This window comes from Sphaeramia orbicularis, unplaced genomic scaffold (genome assembly GCF_902148855.1).
Source record: "Sphaeramia orbicularis unplaced genomic scaffold, fSphaOr1.1, whole genome shotgun sequence".
In the NCBI taxonomy this organism is placed as follows: Eukaryota; Metazoa; Chordata; class Actinopteri; order Kurtiformes; family Apogonidae; genus Sphaeramia; species Sphaeramia orbicularis.
This window is the reverse complement of record NW_021941568.1, coordinates 103,568-127,713: the sequence shown is the minus strand read 5'-3', so window position 1 is coordinate 127,713 and position 24,146 is coordinate 103,568. Positions and strand designations below refer to the sequence as shown.

General features: G+C 50.0%; 2 protein-coding genes across 3 annotated transcripts; one reads left to right on the top strand and one right to left on the bottom strand.

The window, feature by feature from the left end:
• Positions 1–67: 67 nt before the first annotated feature.
• LOC115416099 (collagen alpha-1(I) chain-like) lies at positions 68–6,936 on the bottom strand. Its single transcript, XM_030129806.1, has 4 exons — positions 6,885–6,936; positions 6,736–6,793; positions 3,589–5,729; positions 68–249 (listed from the first exon to the last, which is right to left on the bottom strand). The coding sequence occupies exons 1-4, from the start codon at positions 6,934–6,936 to the stop codon at positions 68–70; spliced, it is 2,433 nt and encodes an 810-aa protein (XP_029985666.1).
• Positions 6,713–23,186, top strand: LOC115416118 (protein mono-ADP-ribosyltransferase PARP14-like). 2 transcript variants are annotated; one of them, XM_030129831.1, is made up of 20 exons: positions 6,713–6,771; positions 6,858–7,055; positions 7,162–7,287; positions 7,375–7,476; positions 7,574–9,752; positions 9,847–9,990; positions 10,590–10,665; positions 10,861–11,097; positions 11,834–12,055; positions 12,138–12,258; positions 12,569–12,718; positions 12,804–12,866; positions 13,009–13,194; positions 13,481–13,684; positions 14,705–14,832; positions 16,387–16,622; positions 18,378–18,652; positions 20,970–21,112; positions 22,500–22,674; positions 22,773–23,186. In XM_030129831.1, the coding sequence occupies exons 2-20, from the start codon at positions 6,935–6,937 to the stop codon at positions 23,054–23,056; spliced, it is 5,172 nt and encodes a 1,723-aa protein (XP_029985691.1). In that variant the 5' UTR covers positions 6,713–6,771; positions 6,858–6,934; the 3' UTR covers positions 23,057–23,186. The 2 variants fall into 2 exon arrangements, with proteins under 2 accessions (XP_029985691.1, XP_029985693.1); XM_030129833.1 differs by lacking the exons at positions 6,713–6,771; positions 6,858–7,055 and having other exon boundaries at positions 7,151–7,287; positions 9,844–9,990.
• Positions 23,187–24,146: the final 960 nt, after the last annotated feature.

The window sequence follows — 24,146 nt, the reverse complement described above, 5'->3', positions numbered from 1 at the left end:
AGATGAGTCACAAACTAGAAAAGTCCAGATTAAAACAGCACTGAGACCCCCTGGTCCTGCTGGAGGACTAGAAGGGACGGGGGTCCGGCAGGGGGGTCCGGTAGGGGGTCCGGCAGGGGGTCCGGTAGGGGGTCCGGCAGGGGGGTCCGGTAGGGGGTCCGGCAGGGGGTCCGGCAGGGGGGTCCGGTAGGGGGTCCGGCAGGGGTCCTTGTGTAGTTGTACTTGTGTTCAGTTCTATGAACACAGGTCCTGAACAGGAACATGAACAGGAGGTGTTAGTGTGAGTCCGCTGCAGATGACGCAGCTGTTTGTGTTCAGGACACGCCCACTGATGTGACGGTGACACTTGGACCCATTCTCAGGAGGATCTGGGTTCAAACTGAACTGGTCCGAGTGTGATCTGTTTCCAGTCAAAACCTGCAACGATGTACAAATGTGAAAAGTCCAGTTAAATACTCAGGTCTTATTATTGTTAAAGGTCAAGAATCAGTGAGACTTTAGTTCCATTCATTTCCTTCATTCAGCAGAAACTGAATTAATGGAGTCCCAGATGGAACAGTAACAGGTCCAGTCCTGCTCTCCACAGCTGAAGGCTCATCCAAGCTTGTACATGCTCGCTCTGCACTGGAGCTCTCAGAGGATATTTGTACCAAAACTGACAAAATCTTATTTGACTTTATCTGGAAAAAAAATCTCATCTCATTGGAAAAAGTGTGATGATAAACAAGCTGAGTACTGGTGGGTTCAATGTCCTGGATGTTCATCCTGTGCACTCCACGTTCCAGATGAAACGGTTCCAAAGGTCCTGAACACACCACAGTCCTGATGGAACTTTATTCCTACAGATGCATTTGAGGCTTTAGGAGGATGGAACTTTGTATTCAGATGGAACTACAGTCTAGAAAAGCTTCCTGTTCAACCTTCTGATGTTCATCAACAGTTCCTTTTATGTCGGTTCTTGGTATAGAAACAGAACTGTTCCCCTCACAAATGTTCGATATGGAAGAACCAGAATGTATGTTTGAAACGTAAGTCGTTGTTTTTAAAGAACTGGGCTGATAACGGAACACTGCTGGTCTGTCAGCTGTTTAACAGGAAGGTCACTTATTTACTTCTAGTGAATTTTTGTTGGAATCTAAAACTCCAGTACTCCCTAGAGAATCTGCCACTGTGTTGGATTCTGTCCCTTCAGGTTGAAAAACTCTGATATCTTCTACTATTAGTCCTTCAACAACCATTAGCCCTCAAACTGCACAATCAGAATTATACACAGGAAATTTACATCCATTCTGAAGTAAAAAAACCCCAATAATAAATGCATTAGAAGTGATTGAAAGGATACAGTTTGTAAGGCAGCGTCCATCTGTTTTTGGAGTCGTTTCTGTTCTGATGTGGAATGGGAAAAGGTCTGGTTTTTACCAACGAAGGGTTTTATTTCAGATACAGTGACAGAGGTGTCTTTAGAACTGGTACACAGGTGTTATCCAGGTAATTTAACTCTGATTATCAGATCAGTGTCCACCCTTTTTGCTCATTTTGTCATAATTCAGATGAAACATGAACTCATTTGTTTTGTGCCTTTGGTCCAGTTTTTTGGTGCGATATCAATCTGTTTTTAAATAGAAAGCTGGATATTTCTTTGAACTTCAAAACTGAAGATATTTTATTTGGTTTCTTTATTACTGATTGGCCTGTTCGGAAATCGTTTATTCTTAATCTCATTTCCTTATTAGCTAAATGTCATGTACATACAAGCAGATGTGCCAATCAGAAGCCCAGCTCTGTGGTCTGTAAATCTGATCTGAAATCCTGTCTAGACACACTGAACTTCTGCACTAACCCTAAAGCTGTGAAGACTAAAGCCTTATGGGACCAGTTTAAGTTGTTATTTAGTTATTTTTATTTTGTTTTGTTTGTTTGTTGTTTTTTCCTCTTCTTGTTTATTCCTTTACCTTTATTTTATTTCATTTACTTACCTATTTATGTAATTGTATTTAATCTCTTCCTGCCTCACTCGAACATTATGGGTTTTTTTCTCCATGCCATGTTCTGGTCTATGTGTATGCGGTATTTTGTAAATAAAGCATGAGAAAAAAAAAAAAAAAAACAGAACTGAGTAAAAATAATTCTAAACTACAGATAAAACCAGAACGGAGCTCTGTCTCCTGCAGAAATCCAGCAGGTTCTAGATGAGCTGAAACAGCTGGTCTCCAGGGTCATGTGAGCGCTGTACGTCTTTTATGACTGAACTTTTTTACACAGTCTTTACAGAATGTATCAGTAATGAAAGCCTTCCCACTACTCTGACCCAACGGATTACTGTTTTAAATCCTAAATCAAACAAGGACAAACTACTGTTAGATAACTGCTGCCTGATCTGAACGATTCTAAAATATTCGCCCTCTTATCGGCCAGAAGATTCAGATCTGTGTTGGACTATGACTGAAGAAACACACTCAGGTTTAATGAAGAAAAGACATGTAGCAAATCATACTGGACTTGTATTAGATATTATAGATGATATTATGCTGGGGGGGGGGCTTATGCTGTTTGTAGACTTCTACAAAGCTGAACACACCGTTGAACATCCCCTCATTTTTCAATCCCATAATAAATTCAGTTTTGGAGGATTTTTATGGGCTATAAAAGTCCATACAGTAACAGTAGTAGTTCCACCGGCTCCACCGTATTAGACCAAGTGAGATAAACGAGATCAACACTTTAGGTCGAGCGTACTATTTCTCAACTGGTGGACGACACAACACTCTTAGGGATGAAAACCAAGTTTCCATAGCGATCAGAGCTGTGAGGCCTTCAGCTTCAGCCTGAACGTCCAGAAGTGTTCCAAATGTTCACTTGGTTGGATTTACCTGAGTATCACAGTTACCAAGGATCAACAAAAAAGAACTGCATGGAACCTCGGTTCTATTATCCAAAGAACTAAAACCAAGCTGAACCAGTGGCTATTATGGGATGTTAACACATCCATGTTTTTCTCTGTATGTGGACGACAAACTTATTACTGAGACTGAAGAGCTACTGCTCACCTTCATGTGGAAAACAGAACTGACCACCTGAAGAAATCTGTCCGACCAGTGACCACGAAAATGACCGACCCAGTTAGATAGATGTATGTACTTTGAATGACACATTTAAAATAAACTGGTTGAAACACACACAAAAAAAGAAGTAGAACTGAGTAAAAATAATTATGAACTGAACACGAAACTGTTGAAGAAAAGTGGAAGAATGTGTGAAGAAAGAAAACGACCCTGAACACAACGTTTGACCTCATTTAAACTCATGACGTCACCAATAGAAGTGACGACTGCTTCAAATAGAGAGAGAGAGTACCAGGAGTACCAGTATTACCACGAGTACCAGTATTACCAGGAGTACCAGTATTACCAGGAGTACCAGTATTACCAGTATTACCAGGAGTACCAGTATTACCACGAGTACCAGTATTACCAGGAGTACCAGTATTACCACGAGTACCAGTATTACCAGTATTACCAGGAGTACCAGTATTACCACGAGTACCAGTAGTACCAGGAGTACCAGTAGTACCAGGAGTACCAGTATTACCAGGAGTGCCAGGAGTACCAGTATTACCAGGAGTACCAGTATTACCACGAGTACCAGTAGTACCAGGAGTACCAGGAGTACCACGAGTACCAGTAGTACCAGGAGTACCAGTATTACCAGGAGTACCAGTATTACCAGGAGTACCAGTATTACCACGAGTACCAGTAGTACCAGGAGTACCAGTATTACCAGGAGTACCAGGAGTACCAGGAGTACCAGTCGTACCAGGAGTACCAGTATTACCAGGAGTGCCAGGAGTACCAGTATTACCAGGAGTACCAGTATTACCACGAGTACCAGTAGTACCAGGAGTACCAGGAGTACCACGAGTACCAGTAGTACCAGTATTACCAGGAGTACCAGTATTACCAGGAGTACCAGTATTACCACGAGTACCAGTAGTACCAGGAGTACCAGTATTACCAGGAGTACCAGGAGTACCAGGAGTACCAGTCGTACCAGGAGTACCAGTATTACCACGAGTACCAGTAGTACCAGGAGTACCAGTATTACCAGGAGTACCAGTATTATCAGGAGTACCAGTATTACCACGAGTACCAGTAGTACCAGGAGTACCAGTATTACCAGGAGTACCAGTAGTACCAGGAGTACCAGGAATACCAGTAGTACAAGGAGTACCAGGAGTACCAGTAGTACCAGGAGTACCAGGAATACCAGTAGTACAAGGAGTACCAGTAGTACCAGGAGTACCAGTATTACCAGGAGTACCAGTGGTACCAGTAGTACAAGGAGTACCAGTAGTACCAGGAATACCAGTAGTACCAATAGTACCAGGAGTACCAGTAGTACCAGTAGTACAAGGAGTATCAGTCGTACCAGTAGTACCAGTAGTACCAGGAATACCAGGAGTACCAGTAGTACCAGGAGTACCAGGAATACCAGTAGTACAAGGAGTACCAGTAGTACCAGGAGTACCAGTAGTACCAGGAGTACCAGGAGAACCAGTAGTACCAGGAGTACCAGGAATACCAGTAGTACCAGGAGTACCAGTATTACCACGAGTACCAGTATTACCAGTATTACCAGGAGTACCAGTATTACCACGAGTACCAGTAGTACCAGGAGTACCAGTAGTACCAGGAGTACCAGTATTACCAGGAGTGCCAGGAGTACCAGTATTACCAGGAGTACCAGTATTACCACGAGTACCAGTAGTACCAGGAGTACCAGGAGTACCACGAGTACCAGTATTACCAGGAGTACCAGTATTACCAGGAGTACCAGTATTACCACGAGTACCAGTAGTACCAGGAGTACCAGTATTACCAGGAGTACCAGGAGTACCAGTCGTACCAGGAGTACCAGTATTACCACGAGTACCAGTAGTACCAGGAGTACCAGTATTACCAGGAGTACCAGTATTACCAGGAGTACCAGTATTACCACGAGTACCAGTAGTACCAGGAGTACCAGTATTACCAGGAGTACCAGTAGTAGCAGGAGTACCAGTAGTACCAGGAGTACCAGGAATACCAGTAGTACAAGGAGTACCAGGAGTACCAGTAGTACCAGGAGTACCAGGAATACCAGTAGTACAAGGAGTACCAGTAGTACCAGGAGTACCAGTATTACCAGGAGTACCAGTGGTACCAGTAGTACAAGGAGTACCAGGAATACCAGTAGTACCAATAGTACCAGGAGTACCAGTAGTACCAGTAGTACAAGGAGTATCAGTCGTACCAGTAGTACCAGGAGTACCAGGAATACCAGGAGTACCAGTAGTACCAGGAGTACCAGGAATACCAGTAGTACAAGGAGTACCAGTAGTACCAGGAGTACCAGTAGTACCAGGAGTACCAGGAGAACCAGTAGTACCAGGAGTACCAGGAATACCAGTAGTACAAGGAGTACCAGTAGTACCAAGAGTACCAGCAGTACCAGGAGTACCAGTATTACCAGTAGTACCAGTAGTACCAGGAATACCAGTAGTACAAGGAGTACCAGTAGTACCAGGAGTACCAGGAGTACCAGTATTACCAGGAGTACCAGTAGTACCAGTAGTACCAGGAGTACCAGTAGTACCAGGAGTACCAGGAGTACCAGTAGTACAAGGAGTACCAGTAGTACCAGGAGTACCAGTAGCACAAGGAGTACCAGTAGTACAAGGAGTACCAGGAGTACTAGTAGTACCATTAGTACCAGGAGTACCAGTAGTACCAGTAGTACAAGGAGTGCCAGTAGTACAAGGAGTACCAGGAGTACCAGGAGTACCAGTAGTACAAGGAGTACCAGTAGTACCAGTAGTACCAAGAGTACCAGTAATACCAGTAGTACCCTGTACCCAGTTCGTAGTAACCCCAGTAGTGCCCTGTACCTGGTTCTGTTTCAGTCCTGGATCGGGTTCTGGCCAAAGGTCACCATGAGATCATCGTGGACCAGCAGACGCTGACATTGACCCTCGAACTGGTGAGTTTACTCTGGTTGCCATGGTTACTGTGGTGAAATTGAACACACCATCCCAGAACGGTCCGGGTCTTGGCAGTGGTCCAGGTCCAGGTCTTGGTGCTGGTCCTGGTCCAGGTCTTAGTCCAGGTCCAGGTCCTGGTCCAGGTTTTGGTCCAGGTCCAGGTCTTAGTCCTGGTCCAGGTCTTGGTCCAGGTCCTGGTCCTGGTCCAGGTCCAGGTCCAGGTCCAGGTCCAGGTCCAGGTTTTGGTGCTGGTCCAAGTCCAGGTCTTAGTCCTGGTCCTGGTCCAGGTCCAGGTCCAGGTCCAGGTTTTGGTGCTGGTCCAAGTCCAGGTCTTAGTCCTGGTCCTGGTCTTAGTCCTGCACCTGCAGAAACAGAGGACCCATTCAGTCAGAGTTCCCTCAACCCTTCACAGTCCAACAGACCGGTCTGTTTCAGTCCGTTTCACTCTTTTATGACATCATCATCTGAAACCTGATCCTTTATCACCTTCATCCACTTGAACTGAAACAAATGGACGTGTGGCGTTCACTGTCCTCCTGTAAAACCCATGTTCCTCCTTTGTTCCTTCAGATCCGAACCCCCGGTGACGTCGTTTCAGGTAAAACCCGTTTCCATTCATGGTCCTTTTTCTGCGTCTGTGCTGAAGCTCATGGTTCATGTGGTCTTTTGTTTGTTTGTTTACTCCTCAGATCTTCAGACTCAGAGGTCAGAGGTCAAACCTGAAACCGATGCCGCTGCACAAAATGGAGGCCGAGGTAAAATCAAACTCATCACAAACTTTGAATAAAAACATCAGAATAAACAGAAAGAATGAGGAGTTTTTAATTGTCGGTTTCCTCAGAGTGTCCCGTGGCCCCACCCCCCCCACTGGCCCCGCCCCCGCCGTCCCGTGTGGTTCTGGAGAATGTGTCCGGCGACATGACCTCTGACCTGCTGTGTATGTTGGTGGAGACCATGACGAGCGTGGACGAGACCGGATACAGTCTGGAGGTGATCTGGGAGACCAACCGGGCCGTGGTGGCCTTCAGGGGTCCGACAGGTAAGCGCACCTGGACGCCCAGGGGTCCATGATGTCATCACAGACCAGATGGCTGAAGTAAACCTGAATCAGCTGATCCTGACCGGGGTTCCGATGTGTTTTTCAGATGGAGAGAAGTTCATGTCGGTGAGTAAGAGCAGCGACAAACTGTGGAAACGTGGAATGAGTGCTCGACCGCTGGAGGCGGCGACCAGCGTCCGAGTGGAGACGATTCCTGAAGCTGTGGTCAAAGGTAAGAAACCAACCTCAAACCGACAAACTTCAACCGACGCAGGAGGACGGATCTGCAGGACGGTCTCTGTGGTTGTTGTCTTCGCAGACTTGCTGGAGTTGTACTTTGAGAAAAGCTGGACTTCACCGACCTCCATTACCATGATCCCTGAGGAACAGGCCGCCGTCGTGGCCTTCGCGGACCCTGAAGGTGTTGCTCTTTTCTCTTCAGTCTTGGGTTGACAGAACATCCTGCGGGATCGGTGTTTGTTGATGTTTCTACTCACAGTCTCTGATCTTCTCTCCAGTTGTGGACAGTATTTGCGTCAAACAGGATCATCTGATGGGTTCCATTGCCGTCAAAGTTTACCCGTACTACGATTCTCTGGGCTGCGCTCTCTACGGTAAACAACGCTCTGCCTTCAAGATGCCCGAGTCCGTCACAGAGAACGTCCACCACGGTGTCTGGAAGTTCCTCCACAAGAAGAACCTGTCCGACAGCATCAACAGTCAGATGCGTCCATTCTTCTGTGTGGTGGATCTGACCAGTCCGGAGGCCAAGCTCAGTCCGCTGCCGACTTTTCTGAGGCAGAAAGACCTGGACGTCCAGACCGTGGAGGCGTGGAGCAGCTCGGTGCTGAACGCCTTCAGACGGACCATGGGACACTACTGCGCCTTCGACTGTCGAGCCTCAGCACCTGCCTGGAAACTCGCAGAGAAAGATGTTTGTTCGGTGGTGAACGACGAAGCTGAGCTGGTTCTGGATGCTTCCAGAGGAGTTCTGACCATCGCAGGTCCGGTCGACACCATCAAACGGATCAGAGCGCCGGTGGAGAACCTCGTCCTCAAAGCCATGAACCACATTGATCGGCAGACGAATGCCACATCTGAGATCATGAACCTGGCTCCTGCCATGTTCTACATCCTGAACCAGGACGGGGTCCAGAAGGCAGCGGTGGGCATCTCCCCAGACATGAAGCTGTCCTACAATGAAGCCAACCACAAACTGACCATCACAGGACTCCCTGCAGAGGTGTACCAGATGAAGGCCTGGATCCTAGAGAAGAATGTGGCCATGAAGAGGAAACCTGTGAACATTCCCCCGTCTCTCCTGGAGTTTCTGAAGACGGTGGATCCGATGGAGATGTCCCAGGATATCTTCACATCTCAAGGCATCGGCGCCATCTACAGCGTGGACCAGAAAGGCCTGTCCCTGTTGGGCATTTCCAATAGCACCCTCACCCAAGCAGAAAAGAAGATGAAGTCAGTTTTGTGTGTGCAGAATGTGGATGTTCAAGATCGGGGTGTTCTGAAGCTCCACACCTGGAAAGACTTAAACCAGAAGCTCCTGGACTCCTACAACTCTTTAAAGAAGAAGACTATACTCATACACACCCTCCCAGAGAGACCGAACCAGATCATGGTGGCAGGTTTCCTGAATCCAGTAAAAGAGACCACTCGCAGTCTGAAGGAGTTCATCCACAACTTCTCTCAAATCCAGGAGGCAGTCCAAGTCGAGTCCTGTGCCGTGGTTCAGTTCATCAAGAAGAAAAAGTCCAACAACTGCTCCGGCATCGCCAAAGACCACGACGTGAGCCTTCAGTTTGACTCAGAGCGGCCCAGGATCGTCATTGCCGGTGCTCGTCTTTGCGTCCACAAAGCCAAGTCCTGTGTGACCGACCTGACCCGAGCTCTGTCCACTGACACGCTAATGGTCCACAAACCAGGGGCCAAGAAGTACTTCATGTCTCAAGGAAGCGTCTTCCTGTCCGCAGTGATGATGGAGCACAACTGCGCAGTGGTTCTTCATCCAGAACTTCAGGATGTTGATGAGGAGGACGGGGGCAACGGGGACGGAGACACCTTGTGTTATTGCAGAGTTCAGACTACCGGTGGTGTGCAGGTTTCCGTCAGCAAAGCCGACATCTGTCACCTCGCCGTTGACGCCGTGGTGAATGCAGCCAACGAGGAGCTGCAGCACATCGGCGGAGTGGCCTTAGCGCTGCTGAACGCCGCAGGACCAGAGCTGCAGAGAGCCTCCAACCGATACGTCAGCGAACACGGAAACCTGAGGCCTGGAGGTGCCATGGTGATGCCGTCGTACAACCTGCCCTGTAAACATGTGGTCCACGCCGTCGGGCCGCGATTCGACAGCTCGGACCAGAGCACCTCCGTGCGTCTTCTGAAACAGGCCGTCACCGAGAGTCTGAAGCAGGCGGAGAGCGTGGGCTGCGGTAGCATCGCCCTGCCCGCCATCAGCGCCGGCGTGTTCGGGTTTCCCGTCGAACTCTGCGCAAATACCATCGCTCAGGCCGTCCGGGAGTTCTGTGACGGACCGGCGGGATCGCTGACTGAGATCCAGCTGGTCGACAACAACGATGGCACCGCCAGGGTCCTGTCCGCCGCCGTCAGCAGGAAGTTCAGTGACCTCTGGCCGACGATAATGGTCCCGCTTCTGAGGGGTGGTCCCAGGGCCGAATCCCCAAGGTGAGTCCAGTGAACATCAGCTGTGAACTGATCATGTTTCAGGAAGCTGAAGCACAGGAACAGGTTCTAACACTGGGTTGTGTTCTGACAGAAGACCACAACGGGGTCGAGGTCGAGGTACACATCAGACCCAGACCTGGTCTGGTGAAGTAGGACGAAGAAGAGGAGGAGGATTTCAGGGACCAAACAGAGCCCAAAGTCCCAGAGGGGGCGGGTCCAGACCTGGAAGAGGACAAGGGTAAGATGGTTTAGTCTGACTTGAACCAGATCCTTTAAAAGAGTCGACAGCGAACTGAAAAAACCTCCAGCAACATCTGAGGAAGGACCAGTCCAGACCATTAAGACCAGCTGGACAACTAGGACCACTAAGACCAGTAGGACAACTAGGACCACTAAGACCAGTTGGACCACTAAGACCACTACAACCAGTAGGACAACTAAGACCACTAAGACCAGTAGGACAACTAAGACTACTAACACCAGTTGGACAACTAGGACCACTAAGACTAATAGGACAACTAAGACCACTAAGACCAGTTGGAAAACTAGGACCACTAAGACCAGTAGGACAACTAGGACAACTAAGACCACTAAGACCAGTAGAACAATGAGGACCACTAAGACCAGTAGGACAATGAGGACCACTAAGACCAGTAGGACAACTAAGAAAACTAGAGCCCAGTAAGACTACCTGGACCACTAAGACTGTTGAGACCACTTCCCACCTCCAGGTGGTTTCCATCCAGACCGTCCTCCTGCCACTCATTTATCTGGGCGTTTCTTATTGGCTGATGGCGTCCATGTTAAGGTGACTTCCTGTCATGTGATTGGCTGCAGGGCGGGTCGGAGGGAGCAGATGACCAATGAAGGTCTGAAGATCGTCCTCCTGACGGGGGACATCCAGAACCAAACGGTGAGCATTTAAGACCTGGAGCCCATGTGGGTTTACAGTAGATGTCTAGCAGGTCCTGGTCCTGGTCCTGGCTCTGGTCCTGGCCCTGGTCCCAGTCCCGGTCCTGGCCTTGGTCCTGGTCCTGGCCATGGTACCAGTCCTGGCCCTGGTCCCGGTCCAATCGTCTCAGTAATTGTTTGTTGTCTTTGTTTTCAGACGGACGTGGTGGTCAACACCATCTCTGAGACCCTGAACCTGAATCAGGGGGCGGTCTCCAAAGCCCTGCTCCAAGCTGCCGGACCACACCTCCAATCAGCCGTCCGTTCTGAAGCCGACGCCTCCACGCTGTCGTACGGAGATGTGGTGGTGACCGACGCCTTCGACCTCCGCTGCCGCAAAGTCTTCCACACCATCTGCCCCCCGTGGGACCATGGTGGGGGGCGGGCCCAGCAGGTGAGGCCCTCTGGTACAATCAGGGTTTAGGACCAGAGGGGCGGGCCCAGCAGGCGAGGCCCTGTGGTCCAATCAGGGTTTAGGACCAGAGGCTTGAACAGAAGAACGACAGTAAATCAGAATCACATAAGAAAAAAAAACCACTGTCACTATGAGAAGAAAGTCTTAAAATATGGAGAAAAAACTGTAATTTTATCAGATTAAAGTCGGATACAAAGAGTTGGAATATTACAAGAATAAAGTCGTAATTTAAAAACAGGTGTAAAAATATCGTAATTTCCAGAATACAGTTGTTCCTACTTGTCTGATAACGGAGAACTGGAACATTCTGGGAGGTTCTAAAGGCCAAATACTGAGCCTCTTAGCCCCGCCCACCAAATACTGAGATTATTAGCCTCGCCCACAGTCAACACATTAGCATTAGTCACAGGACTTCGACGACAGTTCGCACTCGTTCGAGTTTGTTTCATCGTAAGAACTAAACAGATTTGGAATAAATGTCTGAACTGACTGAAGGCTAACAATTTATAAATGATGAATATTATCGCATTATTGTGAATTTATTTTCAAAATATTATTACTTTAATCACCTAAAAGTCCAACATTATTTCCGTTCAATTTTGAGTTTTTTTCAAACTATGACTTTATTCTCGGAGTGACTGGTGTTTTTATTTTTGCGATGCAGCGCTAACACGCCGTCGTACAGCAGAACCATGACCCCGCCCCCTGTCCTCAGGTCTTGGCTTCCGTGGTCAGCTTTTGTCTGGAGGAGGCGGAGCAGCTCCACATGACCTCGCTGTCCTTCCCCGCCCTCGGGACCGGAAACCTGGACTTCCCCAGAGACCTGGTTTCCAGAGTCCTGCTGGGCCAGATCCAGGACTTCAGCCGCAGACGGAGACCTGTCCACCTGCAGGAGGTGTACGTGGTGGTCCACCCGTCGGACGGACGCTCGCTGGACGTGAGTCTGAGTCCGCTCCTGTCCTGAACACGCCCACTGACCTGTACGTGTCATTCAAACTCCTCCTCCTTCTGTCGCTCAGTGTTTCAGCAGAGAGTTCAACGGTCACGGCGGAGAGTTCAAAGGTCACGGCGGTCAGAGGAGCGTCCGACCTGAAGCAGACACACCCAGCCGAGCAGCCGGCCAATCAGAGCCGTCCTCAGGTAACTCCACCCACCTCTGCTCTGTGTGGTCCTTCTGTTGTAGAAACCAGAGATCAAACATCTGACCACACCCCCGCTTTGACCACGCCCCCAGTCTGTCCTGGATAAAGAACCCTCCATCTGAGGACACACTGGTGTCAGTTGAACCTGGGTTAGGGTTAGGCGAACCCGGGTTAGGTGAACCTGGGTTAGGGTTAGGCGAACCCGGGTTAGGTGAACCTGGGTTAGGGTTAGGCGAACCCAGGTAAGTGTTCGGTGAACCCGGGTTAGGTTTTGTCCATGTGTTTCAGCTTCCTTCACTTTGTTTCAGCTTCCTTCAGTCAGGTGTCGTCTCCGTCTCTTGGCGTCTACCGGATGCAGATGGGTCACCTGACCCTCAAGGTTTCCTCTGGTGACATCACCAAGGAGGCCAGTGATGTCATCGTCAACTCGTCCAATGCGGACTTCACACTGAAGTCAGGTGGGTCCCTGCGGCAGTGGGTGGGGCCGGTCTTCTTTGGGCGCAGGTGTTTGACGTGCACCTGCTGGTGTTTGTGGTTTTTCAGGAGTGTCCAAGGCCATCCTGGAGTGCGCCGGACCTTCGGTGGAGTCGGAGTGTTCGCAGATAGGTAGGACCTGTTCACACTTGAATAGTATTTGGGTACGTGTTGAGTATTTGTTGAGTATTTTAGTACTTGTTGAGTACTAGTTGAATACTTGTTGAGTACTTGAATACTTGTTGAGCACTTGAGTATTTGTTGTTCTGTGCAGTGAATTCTCAGGGGTTCCAGTCCAGACCCCTGATCCTGACGTCAGCCGGACATCTGCCCAGCAGGAACATCGTCCACATCGTTGGACAAAATGATCCGTCCAGAATCAAAGAGCTGGTCTACGCGGTGCTGAAGGTCTGTGAGGAGAACCGGTTCCGGACGGTGTGCTTTCCTGCTCTGGGAACAGGTGGGTCTCAGGTTGAACTGGTCCAGTAGACCCTGGAACCATCTGAAATGAACATATCTGGTCCATGTGAGACTGGACTGGAGGTTCAAACAGGGCCTGGTATGTTTGTAAAGACTGGATCATCTGCAAAGAGTTTGGTACTGGTTTGGCTTTGACTGAAAGAACCAATGGTCAGTAGATTCAACATGTGACCCAGTTTTCATGGGTCACATGGTTCATGGATCTGCTCCGCCCACTTGGACTCATGTTCCCTTATGACCGTCACTGTCATCCTCGTGTCTGTCAGGTCAGGGCGGGGCTAAGCCCTCCGTGGTGGCGGACGCCATGGTGGAGGCGGTGGTGGAGTTTGTCCGGAAGAAGCAGCCCAGGTCGGTCCAGAACGTGAAGATCTTGATCTTCCAGAAGAACATGATGTCCGAGTTCCACCGAAGCATGAAGAAGAGGGAGGGCCAGGAGGTCCAGGAGAAAGGACTACTGTCCAGGTTCAAAGGTAAGACCCCCTAGAACCCTAAAGGTGTCAGGTCCAGAGGCATCAGGTCCAGTGGCACCTCCCAGAACCCTAAAGGTGTCAGGTCCAAAGGTGCCCCCTAGAACCCTAAAGGCGTCAGGTCCAGAGGTGCTCCCTAGAACCCTAAAGGTGTCAGGTCCAGAGGTGCTCCCTAGAACCCTAAAGGTGTCAGGTCCAGAGGTGCCCCGTAGAACCCTAAAGGTGTCAGGTCCAGAGGTGCTCCCTAGAACCCTAAAGGTGTCAGGTCCAGAGGTGCCCCGTAGAACCCTAAAGGTGTCAGGTCCAGAGGTGCCCGTAGAACCCTAAAGGTGTCAGGTCCAGAGGCGCCCCCTAGAACCCTAAAGGTGTCAGGTCTAAAGGTGCCCCCTACAACCCTAAAGGCATCAGGTCCAGAGGCGTCCCCTAGAACCCTAAAGGTGTCTATGATGCGATTAGCGCCAGCATTAGCGCCAGTGCCAGCGTTAGCATCAGTGTTAGTGCCAGTGTTAATGCCAGCATTAGCGCTAGTGCCAGCATTAGCGTAAGTGTCAGTGTTAGCACGAGCATTAGCACAGGTGTCAGCATTAGTGTTGGTATCAGTGTCCATGTTAGCGCCAGTGTCAGCGTTAGCATTTTTATCAGTGTCTACATTAGCCCCAGCATTAGCACCAGTGTCAGCACCAGTGTCAGTGTTAGCATGATCGTTAGTGCCAGTGTCAGCATTAGTGTTAGCATTGGTATCAGTGTCTGCATTAGCCCCAGTTTTAGCGCCACTGTCAACGTTAGTGTTAGCATTGGTATTAGTGTCTGCTTTAGCCCCAGTGTTAACCCCTGCGTCAGTGTTAGTGTTGTTATCAGTGTCAATGTTAGCACCAGCATTAGTGCCAGTGACAGGGTTAGCACCAGTGACAGTGTTAGTGTTAGCATTTGTATCAGTGTCAGCGTTAGCACCAGCATTAGCACCACTGTCAGCATTAGAGTCAGCGTTAGCGTCATCAGACCTGCTTCTCTTTGTTGTTTCAGACACAGTTGCTTCAGTCACATCGCTCATTTTTGGCCATGACGAGGAGCGTCCAATCACTGGCGAACTGGTCCTGGAGGGGGAGGAGTTTGAGCCCACAGTGTTCCAACTTTGTGCGGATGACGCTAAGGTTAGTGACAACGCTAAGGTTAGTGGCAGCGCTAAGGTTAGTGACGACGCTAAGGTTAGTGACAGCGCTAAGGTTAGTGATGACGCTAAGGTTAGTGACGGCGCTAAGGTTAGTGACGATGCTAAGGTTAGTGACGGCGCTAAGGTTAGTGACGATGCTAAAGTTAGTGATGGCGCTAAGGTTAGTGACAGCGCTAAGGTTAGTGATGACGCTAAGGTTAGTGACAGCGCTAAGGTTAGTGACGACGCTAAGGTTAGTGACAGCGCTAAGGTTAGTGACGATGCTAAAGTTAGTGACGGCGCTAAGGTTAGTTACAGCGCTAAGGTTAGTGACGATGCTAAAGTTAGTGACAGCGCTAAGGTTAGTGACGATGCTAAAGTTAGTGACGACGCTAAGGTTAGTGACGATGCTAAAGTTAGTGACGGCGCTAAGGTTAGTGACAGCGCTAAGGTTAGTGATGACGCTAAGGTTAGTGACAGCGCTAAGGTTAGTGATGACGCTAAGGTTAGTGACAGCGCTAAGGTTAGTGACGACGCTAAGGTTAGTGACAGCGCTAAGGTTAGTGACGACGCTTAGGTTAGTGTCAGCGCTGAGGTTAGTGACAGCGCTAAGGTTAGTGACAGCGCTAAGGTTAGTGACAGCGCTGAGGTTAGTGACAGCGTTAAGGTTAGTGATGACGCTAAGGTTAGTGACAGCGCTAAGGTTAGTGATGACGCTAAGGTTAGTGACAGCGCTAAGGTTAGTGACGACGCTAAGGTTAGTGACAGCGCTAAGGTTAGTGACGACGCTAAGGTTAGTGACAGCGCTGAGGTTAGTGACAGCGCTAAGGTTAGTGATGACGCTAAGGTTAGTGACAGCGCTGAGGTTAGTGACAGCGCTGAGGTTAGTGACAGCGCTAAGGTTAGTGATGACGCTAAGGTTAGTGACAGCGCTAAGGTTAGTGACGACGCTAAGGTTAGTGATGACGCTAAGGTTAGTGACAGCGCTGAGGTTAGTGACAGCGTTAAGGTTAGTGATGACGCTAAGGTTAGTGACAGCGCTAAGGTTAGTGATGACGCTAAGGTTAGTGATGACGCTAAGGTTAGTGACAGCGCTAAGGTTAGTGACGACGCTAAGGTTAGTGACAGCGCTAAGGTTAGTGATGACGCTAAGGTTAGTGACAGCGCTGAGGTTAGTGACAGCGCTAAGGTTAGTGATGACGCTAAGGTTAGTGACAGCGCTAAGGTTAGTGATGACGCTAAGGTTAGTGACAGCGCTAAGGTTAGTGATGACGCTAAGGTTAGTGACAGCGCTAAGGTTAGTGATGACGCTAAGGTTAGTTTGCGTTCATTCAGTTCCATGGATGGACTTCTGAAGAAAAAAGAAGCTCCAACTGAGACTAAAACTACGTCACATTTTAACACAACTGAAACCAATCAGTTCAGTTTGTGTCATGATGTTTAGGTTCAGGTGTTCAGGTGGTCTTAGGTGGTCTTGGGTCCAGGTGTTCAGGTGGTTTTTGGTGGTCTTAAGTGGTCTTTGGTGGTCTCAGGTGGTCTTTGGTGTCGTCCTCAGACCATCAGTGTGGTGAAGCAGAAGATTCAGGACCTGATCATGGAGGAACAGGCCCAGAGGACCATCAGGGACTCGTTCATCGATCAGCTGACACAGGAGGACCTGGACCAGCTGAAGGAGCTGCAGAGGAAACTGACGGTCCGCATCCGTCTGGACCCGGGTCAGGAGGACCAGGAGCCCACCATCACCGTGGAGGGTCTGACTAGAGATGTGCTGACCGCCGAGTCTGTGGTCAGGTGACTAGAACCCATCCAATCATGTTCTGCCCCTTAGTGGACCTTTAAACTGGGCTGGTATCAGTGTCCATGTTAGCCCCAGCATTAGCGCCAGTGTCAGCATTAGTGCCAGTGTCAACATTAGCACCAGTGTCAGCGTTAGCGCCAGTTTTAACGTTAGCGCCAGTGTCAGCGTTAGCACCAGTGTCAGCGTTAGCGCCAGTATCAGCGTTAGCACCAGTGTTAACGTGAGCACCAGTGTCAGCATTAGCGCCAGTGTCAACATTAGCACCAGTGTCAGCGTTAGCGCCAGTGTTAATGTTAGCGCCAGTGTCAGCGTTAGCACCAGTGTCAGCGTTAGCGCCAGTGTTAACATTAGCGCCAGTGTCAGCATTAGCGCCAGTGTCAATATTAGCACCAGTGTCAGCGTTAGCGCCGGTGTTAACGTTAGCGCCAGTGTCAGCGTTAGCACCAGTGTCAGCGTTAGCACCAGTGTCAGCGTTAGCGCCAGTGTCAGCATTAGCACCAGTGTCAGCGTTAGTGCCAGTGTTAACATTAGCGTCAATGTCAGCGTTAGCACCAGTGTCAGCGTTAGCACCAGTATCAGCGTTAGCACCAGTGTTAACGTGAGCGCCAGTGTCAGCATTAGCGCCAGTGTCAACATTAGCACCAGTGTCAGCGTTAGCGCCAGTGTTAACGTTAGCGGCAGTGTCAGCGTTAGCACCAGTGTCAGCGTTAGCGCCAGTGTCAGCATTAGCACCAGTGTCAGTGTTAGTGCCAGTGTTAACATTAGCGTCAGTGTCAGCGTTAGCACCAGTGTTAACGTTAGCGCCAGTGTCAACATTAGCGCCAGTGTCAACATTAGTGCCAGTGTTCACATTAGTGCCAGTGTCAGCGTTAGCACCAGTTTCAGCATTAGTGCCAGTGTCAGCATTATCGCCAGTGTTAACGTTAGCGCCAGTGTCAGCGTTAGCACCAGTGTCAGCGTTAGTGTTGGTATCAGTGTCAGCGTTAGCACCAGTGTCAGCGTTAGCACCAGTGTCAGCGTTAGTGTTGGTATCAGTGTCAGCGTTAGCACCAGTGTCAACGTTAGCACCAGTGTCAGCGTTAGTGTTAGTTTTGGTATCAGTGTCCGTGTTAGCCTCAGCGTTAGCGCCAGTGTCATTGTTAGCAACAGTGTCAGCGTTAGCGCAAGTGTTAGCGCCACTGTCAGTGTTAGCACCAGTGTCAGCGTTAGCACCGGTGTCAGCATTAGCGTGAGCGTTAGCACCAGTATCAGTCGGTTCTGCCTCTTAGTGGACCTTAAAACAGGACCAGTTCTGTGTTCAGATTAGAACGTACTAAGGCTCCGCCCACATGTGACCTGGATCTGATCTGTTCCAGACAGTCTGAACAAAACTAATCTGACCCAGACCACTTTCAGATCTGGTCCTAAATCTGACCTGGACCACTTTCACATGTGGTCCTAAATCCGACCCAGACCACTTTCATATGTGGTTCAGACCTGTTGTGGGCGGAGCTGTGGGCGGAGCCTTACAGAAGGTTCATGTGCGTTCAGACCTGCTGTGGGCGGAGCTGTGGGCGGAGCCTTACAGAAGGTTCATGTGCGTTCAGACCTGCTGTGGGCGGAGCCTTACAGAAGGTTCATGTGCGTTCAGACCTGCTGTGGGCGGAGCTGTGGGCGGAGCCTTACAAAAGGTTCATGTGTGTTCAGACCTGCTGTGGGCGGAGCCTTACAGAACGTTCTGATGTCATCGTGTCCTGTCGAATGTTCAGGGACGTCATCCGGAAGGTGGAGCGGATGGAGAACCAGCACAGGAACGCCTTCCTGCTCAGCGGTCTGGTGGAGTGGCAGGTCTGCGACTCCAACGGGGACCTGGTGTCCCTGGACATGATGACCAACCTGACCCTGGAGGAGGCTCTGGGAAAGAAGACCACCAGCATCAAGATCACCATCAACAACCAGACCTTCAACGCCAACGTGATGACCAAGACGGCAATGGCAACCAACGGACGGCGGCAGGTGGAGCTACTGAGGAAAGACCTGAAAGGTAGGTCTGACCAAGACCTGACGTAGACCACCTGAGGAAAGACCTGAAAGGTAGGTCTGACCAAGACCTGATGTAGACCACCTGAGGAAAGACCTGAAAGGTAGGTCTGACCAAGACCTGACGTAGACCACCTGAGGAAAGACCTGAAAGGTACTCTACTGGTCCACAGTTTTAGACCAGTCCAGTTTATTCCAGTTTTGTCTGTAAATTCTATCAGTTCCCGTTTAATGAACAGCTGGAACTGGTCCAAAGGTCAGAGTGAACTGACAGAGGAAAAACAAGGTAAGGTTAAAGAAAACTGAAAAATAATGTCCATTTCAGAATTCTACAAATAGGAGAACAAGAAATGGGTTCAAACTGAAAACAGCTCTGCAGCAATGGAGGTTGATCAAGTCTGGAAAGTTGGTGGTTCAATTCCTGCAGGTGTCCCAACGTTTGTGAACTCCTTCCACCCCCTGTGTCTGCAGAACAGGAGTGTGGAACACACTGTGGTACCAGAGCCATGGAGCAGGACTGGAACAGGACTGGACTGAAGAAAGGAGTGTGGTACTGTAAAAATGGAAAAGAGGAAAAGGAATGAACCAGAGAAGAGAGACAGAGCATCAGAAGAGGGAAAAATGGAGGTGTGTCCTCCAGAGAAATGTCCAAGAAAGTCCAGGTGTCAGGAAGTCCAGTTTCCTTCAGCATCCAAAGGCACTGAAACTGGACTGGAAATGCAGACAGAAGAGGTCTGGAAGAAGCACAGACACAACAGAAGAAGAAGAAGAGTTTAGGACAGAAAACAGCTGGAGTGAGAGGAGACTGACAGGACAACAGCTGAAAGAAGAGAGAAGAGAGAGGAGGAGGAAGAGAGGAGGTCATAGAGGAGGAGGAGAGGAGACTGACAGGACAACAGCTGAAAGAAGAGAGAAGAGAGAGGAGGAGGAAGAGAGGAGGTCATAGAGGAGGAGGAGAGGAGACTGACAGGACAACAGCTGAAAGAAGAGAGAGGAGAGAGGAGGAGGAAGAGAGGAGGTCATAGAGGAGGAGGAGAGGAGACTGACAGGACAACAGCTGAAAGAAGAGAGAGGAGAGAGGAGGAGGAAGAGAGGAGGTCATAGAGGAGGAGGAGAGGAGAGTGACAGGACAACAGCTGAAAGAAGAGAGAAGAGAGAGGAGGAGGAAGAGTTTACACTGAACACACTGAACACATGAGTTTACACTGAACACATGAGTTTACACTGAACAGAGTGAACAGTGTCAGGTTTGATCAGTCCAGAACCCCTTCTTCCAGTCTTCAGTAGTCTTCTTCCAGTCTTCAGTAGTCTTCAGTAGTCTTCTTCCAGTCTTCAGTAGTCTTCTTCCAGTCTTCAGTAGTCTTCTTCCAGTCTTCAGTAGTCTTCAGTAGTCTTCTTCCAGTCTTCAGTAGTCTTCAGTAGTCTTCAGTAGTCTTCTTCCAGTCTTCAGTAGTCTTCTTCCAGTCTTCAGTAGTCTTCTTCCAGTCTTCAGTAGTCTTCAGTAGTCTTCTTCCAGTCTTCAGTAGTCTTCAGTAGTCTTCAGTAGTCTTCTTCCAGTCTTCAGTAGTCTTCTTCCAGTCTTCAGTAGTCTTCAGTAGTCTTCTTCCAGTCTTCAGTCGTCCACTGGTCCTGTTTCATGGTCCAGCTAAGCCTCTGTTTCTGCATCTGCAGTCTCACTTTTGGCTTTAGCTGAAACTGGACCCATCAAACCTGCAAACCTGCCTTTGGATGCTGAAGGAAACTGGACTTCCTGACACCTGGACCTTCTTGGACATTTCTCTGGAGGACACACCTCCATTTTTCCCTCTTCTGATGCTCTGTCTCTCTTCTCTGGTTCATTCCTTTTCCTCTTTTCCATTTTTACAGTACCACACTCCTTTCTTCAGTCCAGTCCTGTTCCAGTACTGCTCCATGGCTCTGGTACCACAGTGTGTTCCACACTCCTGTTCTGCAGACACAGGGGGTGGAAGGAGTTCACAAACGTTGGGACACCTGCAGGAATTGAACCACCAACTTTCCAGACTTGATCAACCTCCATTGCTGCAGAACTGCTTTCATTTTGAACCCATTTCTTGTTCTCCTATTTGTAGAATTCTGAAATGGACATTATTTTTCAGTTTTCTTTAACCTTACCTTGTTTTTCCTCTGTCAGTTCACTCTGACCTTTGGACCAGTTCCAGCTGTTCATTAAACTGGAACTGATGGAATTTACAGACACAACTGGAATAAACTGGACTGGTCTAAAACTGTGGACCAGTAGGGTAGGTCTGACTGAACACCATACCCAGGACCTTCTAACTCACTGTCCATGTGTTTTTCAGGTGACTCCGCCGCTCTGCCGTTGCACTGGGAGGACATGAAGGGAGACCGGGTCAAACTGGTTCCACTCAAACCCACGTCCACGGAACACCAGGAGGTGGAGAAGGAGCTGAGCAGGACCGGCCTGAATGTCAACATCATTTCTGTACGTTCAGATTTGGGACCAGTGATGAGAAGTTCTGTTTTAATGATGTTGAGTTTAAGGAGATTCTGATCCGTCCAAATTTGGACACCAGAGACAGGAACTGGAGACATGGATTTGGTGCAGATGTAAACCTGGGTATCGTCGGCGTAGCGGTGGAACTGAAGTCCATGGTGACCGATGATGTGTCCGAGGGGGAACAGTAGGGTTAGGGTTAGCACCGAACCCTGGGGGACGCCGGTTGTGACAGTGAAGGTGTGACACTGGGGTTGTAGATGGAGATGTAGTGACAGAGAGGTAGGAGGAGAACCAGGGGAGGTAGGAGGAGAACCAGGAGAGGTAGGAGGAGAACCAGGGGAGGTAGGAGGAGAACCAAGAGAGGTAGGAGGAGAACCAGGGGAGGTAGGAGGAGAACCAGGAGAGGTAGGAGGAGAACCAGGAGAGGTAGGAGAACCAAGGGAGGTAGGAGGAGAACCGGGGGAGGTAGGAGGAGAACCAGGGGAGTGCTATGCCCATGGACTGTAAACAGTGGAGGAGGAGGGTGTGGTCGATGATGTCAAATGCAGCACTGAGGTCAAGGAGGAGAATGGAAAGGAGGAGGTCATTGGAGACTTTCAGGGGGGCTGGGTCAGTTCAGGGGGGCTCGTTCAGTGCAGGGGGGCTGGTTCAGTTCAGGGGGGCTGGTTCAGTTCAGGGGGGCTGGGTCAGTGCAGGGGGGCTGGTTCAGTGCAGGGGGGCTGGGTCAGTTCAGGGGGGCTGGTTCAGTGCAGGGGGGCTGGGTCAGTGCAGGGGGGCTGGTTCAGTGCAGGGGGGCTGGGTCAGTGCAGGGGGGCTGGTTCAGTTCAGGGGGGCTGGTTCAGTGCAGGGGGGCTGGGTCAGTGCAGGGGGGCTGGTTCAGTTCAGGGGGGCTGGGTCAGTGCAGGGGGGCTGGTTCAGTGCAGGGGGGCTGGTTCAGTGCAGGGGGGCTGGTTCAGTTCAGGGGGGCTGGTTCAGTGCAGGGGGGCTGGGTCAGTGCAGGGGGGCTGGTTCAGTTCAGGGGGGCTGGTTCAGTTCAGGGGGGCTGGTTCAGTGCAGGGGGGCTGGGTCAGTGCAGGGGGGCTGGTTCAGTTCAGGGGGGCTGGTTCAGTGCTGTGATGGGGGCCAGAACCAGAGTGGAAGGATTCAAAAAGCTGGAAGTTGAGAAGATGTTGTTGGAGTTGGACATGATGGAACATTCTAGTGTTTCGGAGAGTAAGGGGAGAATGGAGCTGGGTCTGAAGTGGTCCAGGTGTTCAGGGTTTTACAGGACGGGTGTACCTGTGGCAGGTTTGAGAACCTTCACACCAGTCCTACAGCAGAACCTCAGCGTGGACACCGGACCCTGTTGACTGTGTCACATGACTGTTTCCAGGTGGAGCGCGTGCAGAACCGCACCCTGTGGCAGAGTTACCAACTGAAGAAGCAGCAGCTGGACTCCAAGAACCAACACACCAACAACGAGAAGCTGCTTTTCCACGGAACCGGCGCCGATTCCATCGAGCAAATCAACGAGCATGGCTTCAACCGCAGCTACGCCGGCACCCACGGTCAGTAAAGGCGTCACCAAGCCCAGGGGTCGAAGGTCACGGCCGTCTCATCCAAACTTAAACCGACTTCATGTGGTTCGTCTGTTTTCGTTCCTCAGCTGCGATGTTCGGGAAAGGCTCCTACTTTGCCATTGATCCCGCCTACTCCGCTCGAGGCTACGCCCCGCCGGACGCCAAGGGACATAAAAGGATGTACCTGGCCCGGGTCCTGGTCGGAGACTACGCTCAAGGACGAGGTGGGATGATCACACCCCCCGCCAAAACCACCGGCAGCTCCGCCCACCTGTACGACAGCGTCACCGACAACATGAGCAACCCCAGCATGTTCGTGATCTTCAACGACATCCAGGCCTACCCCCAACACCTGATCACCTTCCACTGAAGACCACCAGGACCACCCAGGCCTACCCCCAACACCTGATCACCTTCCACTGAAGACCACCAGGACCACCCAGGCCTACCCCCAACACCTGATCACCTTCCACTGAAGACCACCAGGACCACCCAGGCCTACCCCAACACCTGATCACCTTCCACTGAAGACCACCAGGACCACCCAGGCCTACCCCAACACCTGATTACGATGAATGGTCTGGTCTTCATGGTCTTTGTGGTCTTGACGGTCTGTGTGGTCTTCGTGGTCTTCATGGTCTTTGTGTTTGTCCAATCAGATCCTTCGATTGGAGCTGATCTCCAGTTTATGATTCAGTTTTTTTTTGCACTGATGGACTTTGAACCTGAACCTCAGATTCAACTTCAGACTCAGTCTGATCAATAATCAATGAACCTGATCAACCTCTGATCAACTGGTGATGTCTGGGTTTCACCTGGGGTAGTGTCTGCGCTGGGTCTGGGTCTGTGCTGGGTCTGTGCTGGGTCTGGGTCTGTGCTGGGTCTGGTTCCTTCCTGTTCTCATGGGTTCCTGTAGTTCCTGCTTCATGGACAGGTGTGTGTGTGTGTGTGTGTGTGTGTGTGTGTGTGTGGGGGGGGGGCAGTGTTCCTGCTCAGTTCATTACCTGTAATTAAACTCCTGTTAACGACAGCTTCATTACCTGTAATTAAACTCCTGTTAACGACAGCTTCATTACCTGTAATTAAACTCCTGTTAACGACAGCTTCATTACCTGTAATTAAACTCCTGTTAACGACAGCTTCATTACCTGTAATTAAACTCCTGTTAACGACAGCTTCAGTCTGTGGTTTTTATTGTTTCTTGTGTTTTGAAGTTTGAGTCTGTGGTCCAAATCTGGCTCACAGCTGTGAGCCAATCAGCTTCACTTATCCCAAAAAGGGGTGTGGCTACACAGGTGTGAGCCAATCAGCTTCATTTATCCCAAAAGGGGGTGTGGCTACACAGGTGTGAGCCAATCAGCTTCATTTATCCCAAAAGGGGGTGTGGCCACAATCAAACTAAATGGAAATCCAACAGAAACCAAAAAGACAAAAATAAAAGGATACAACTGTCCAATCCG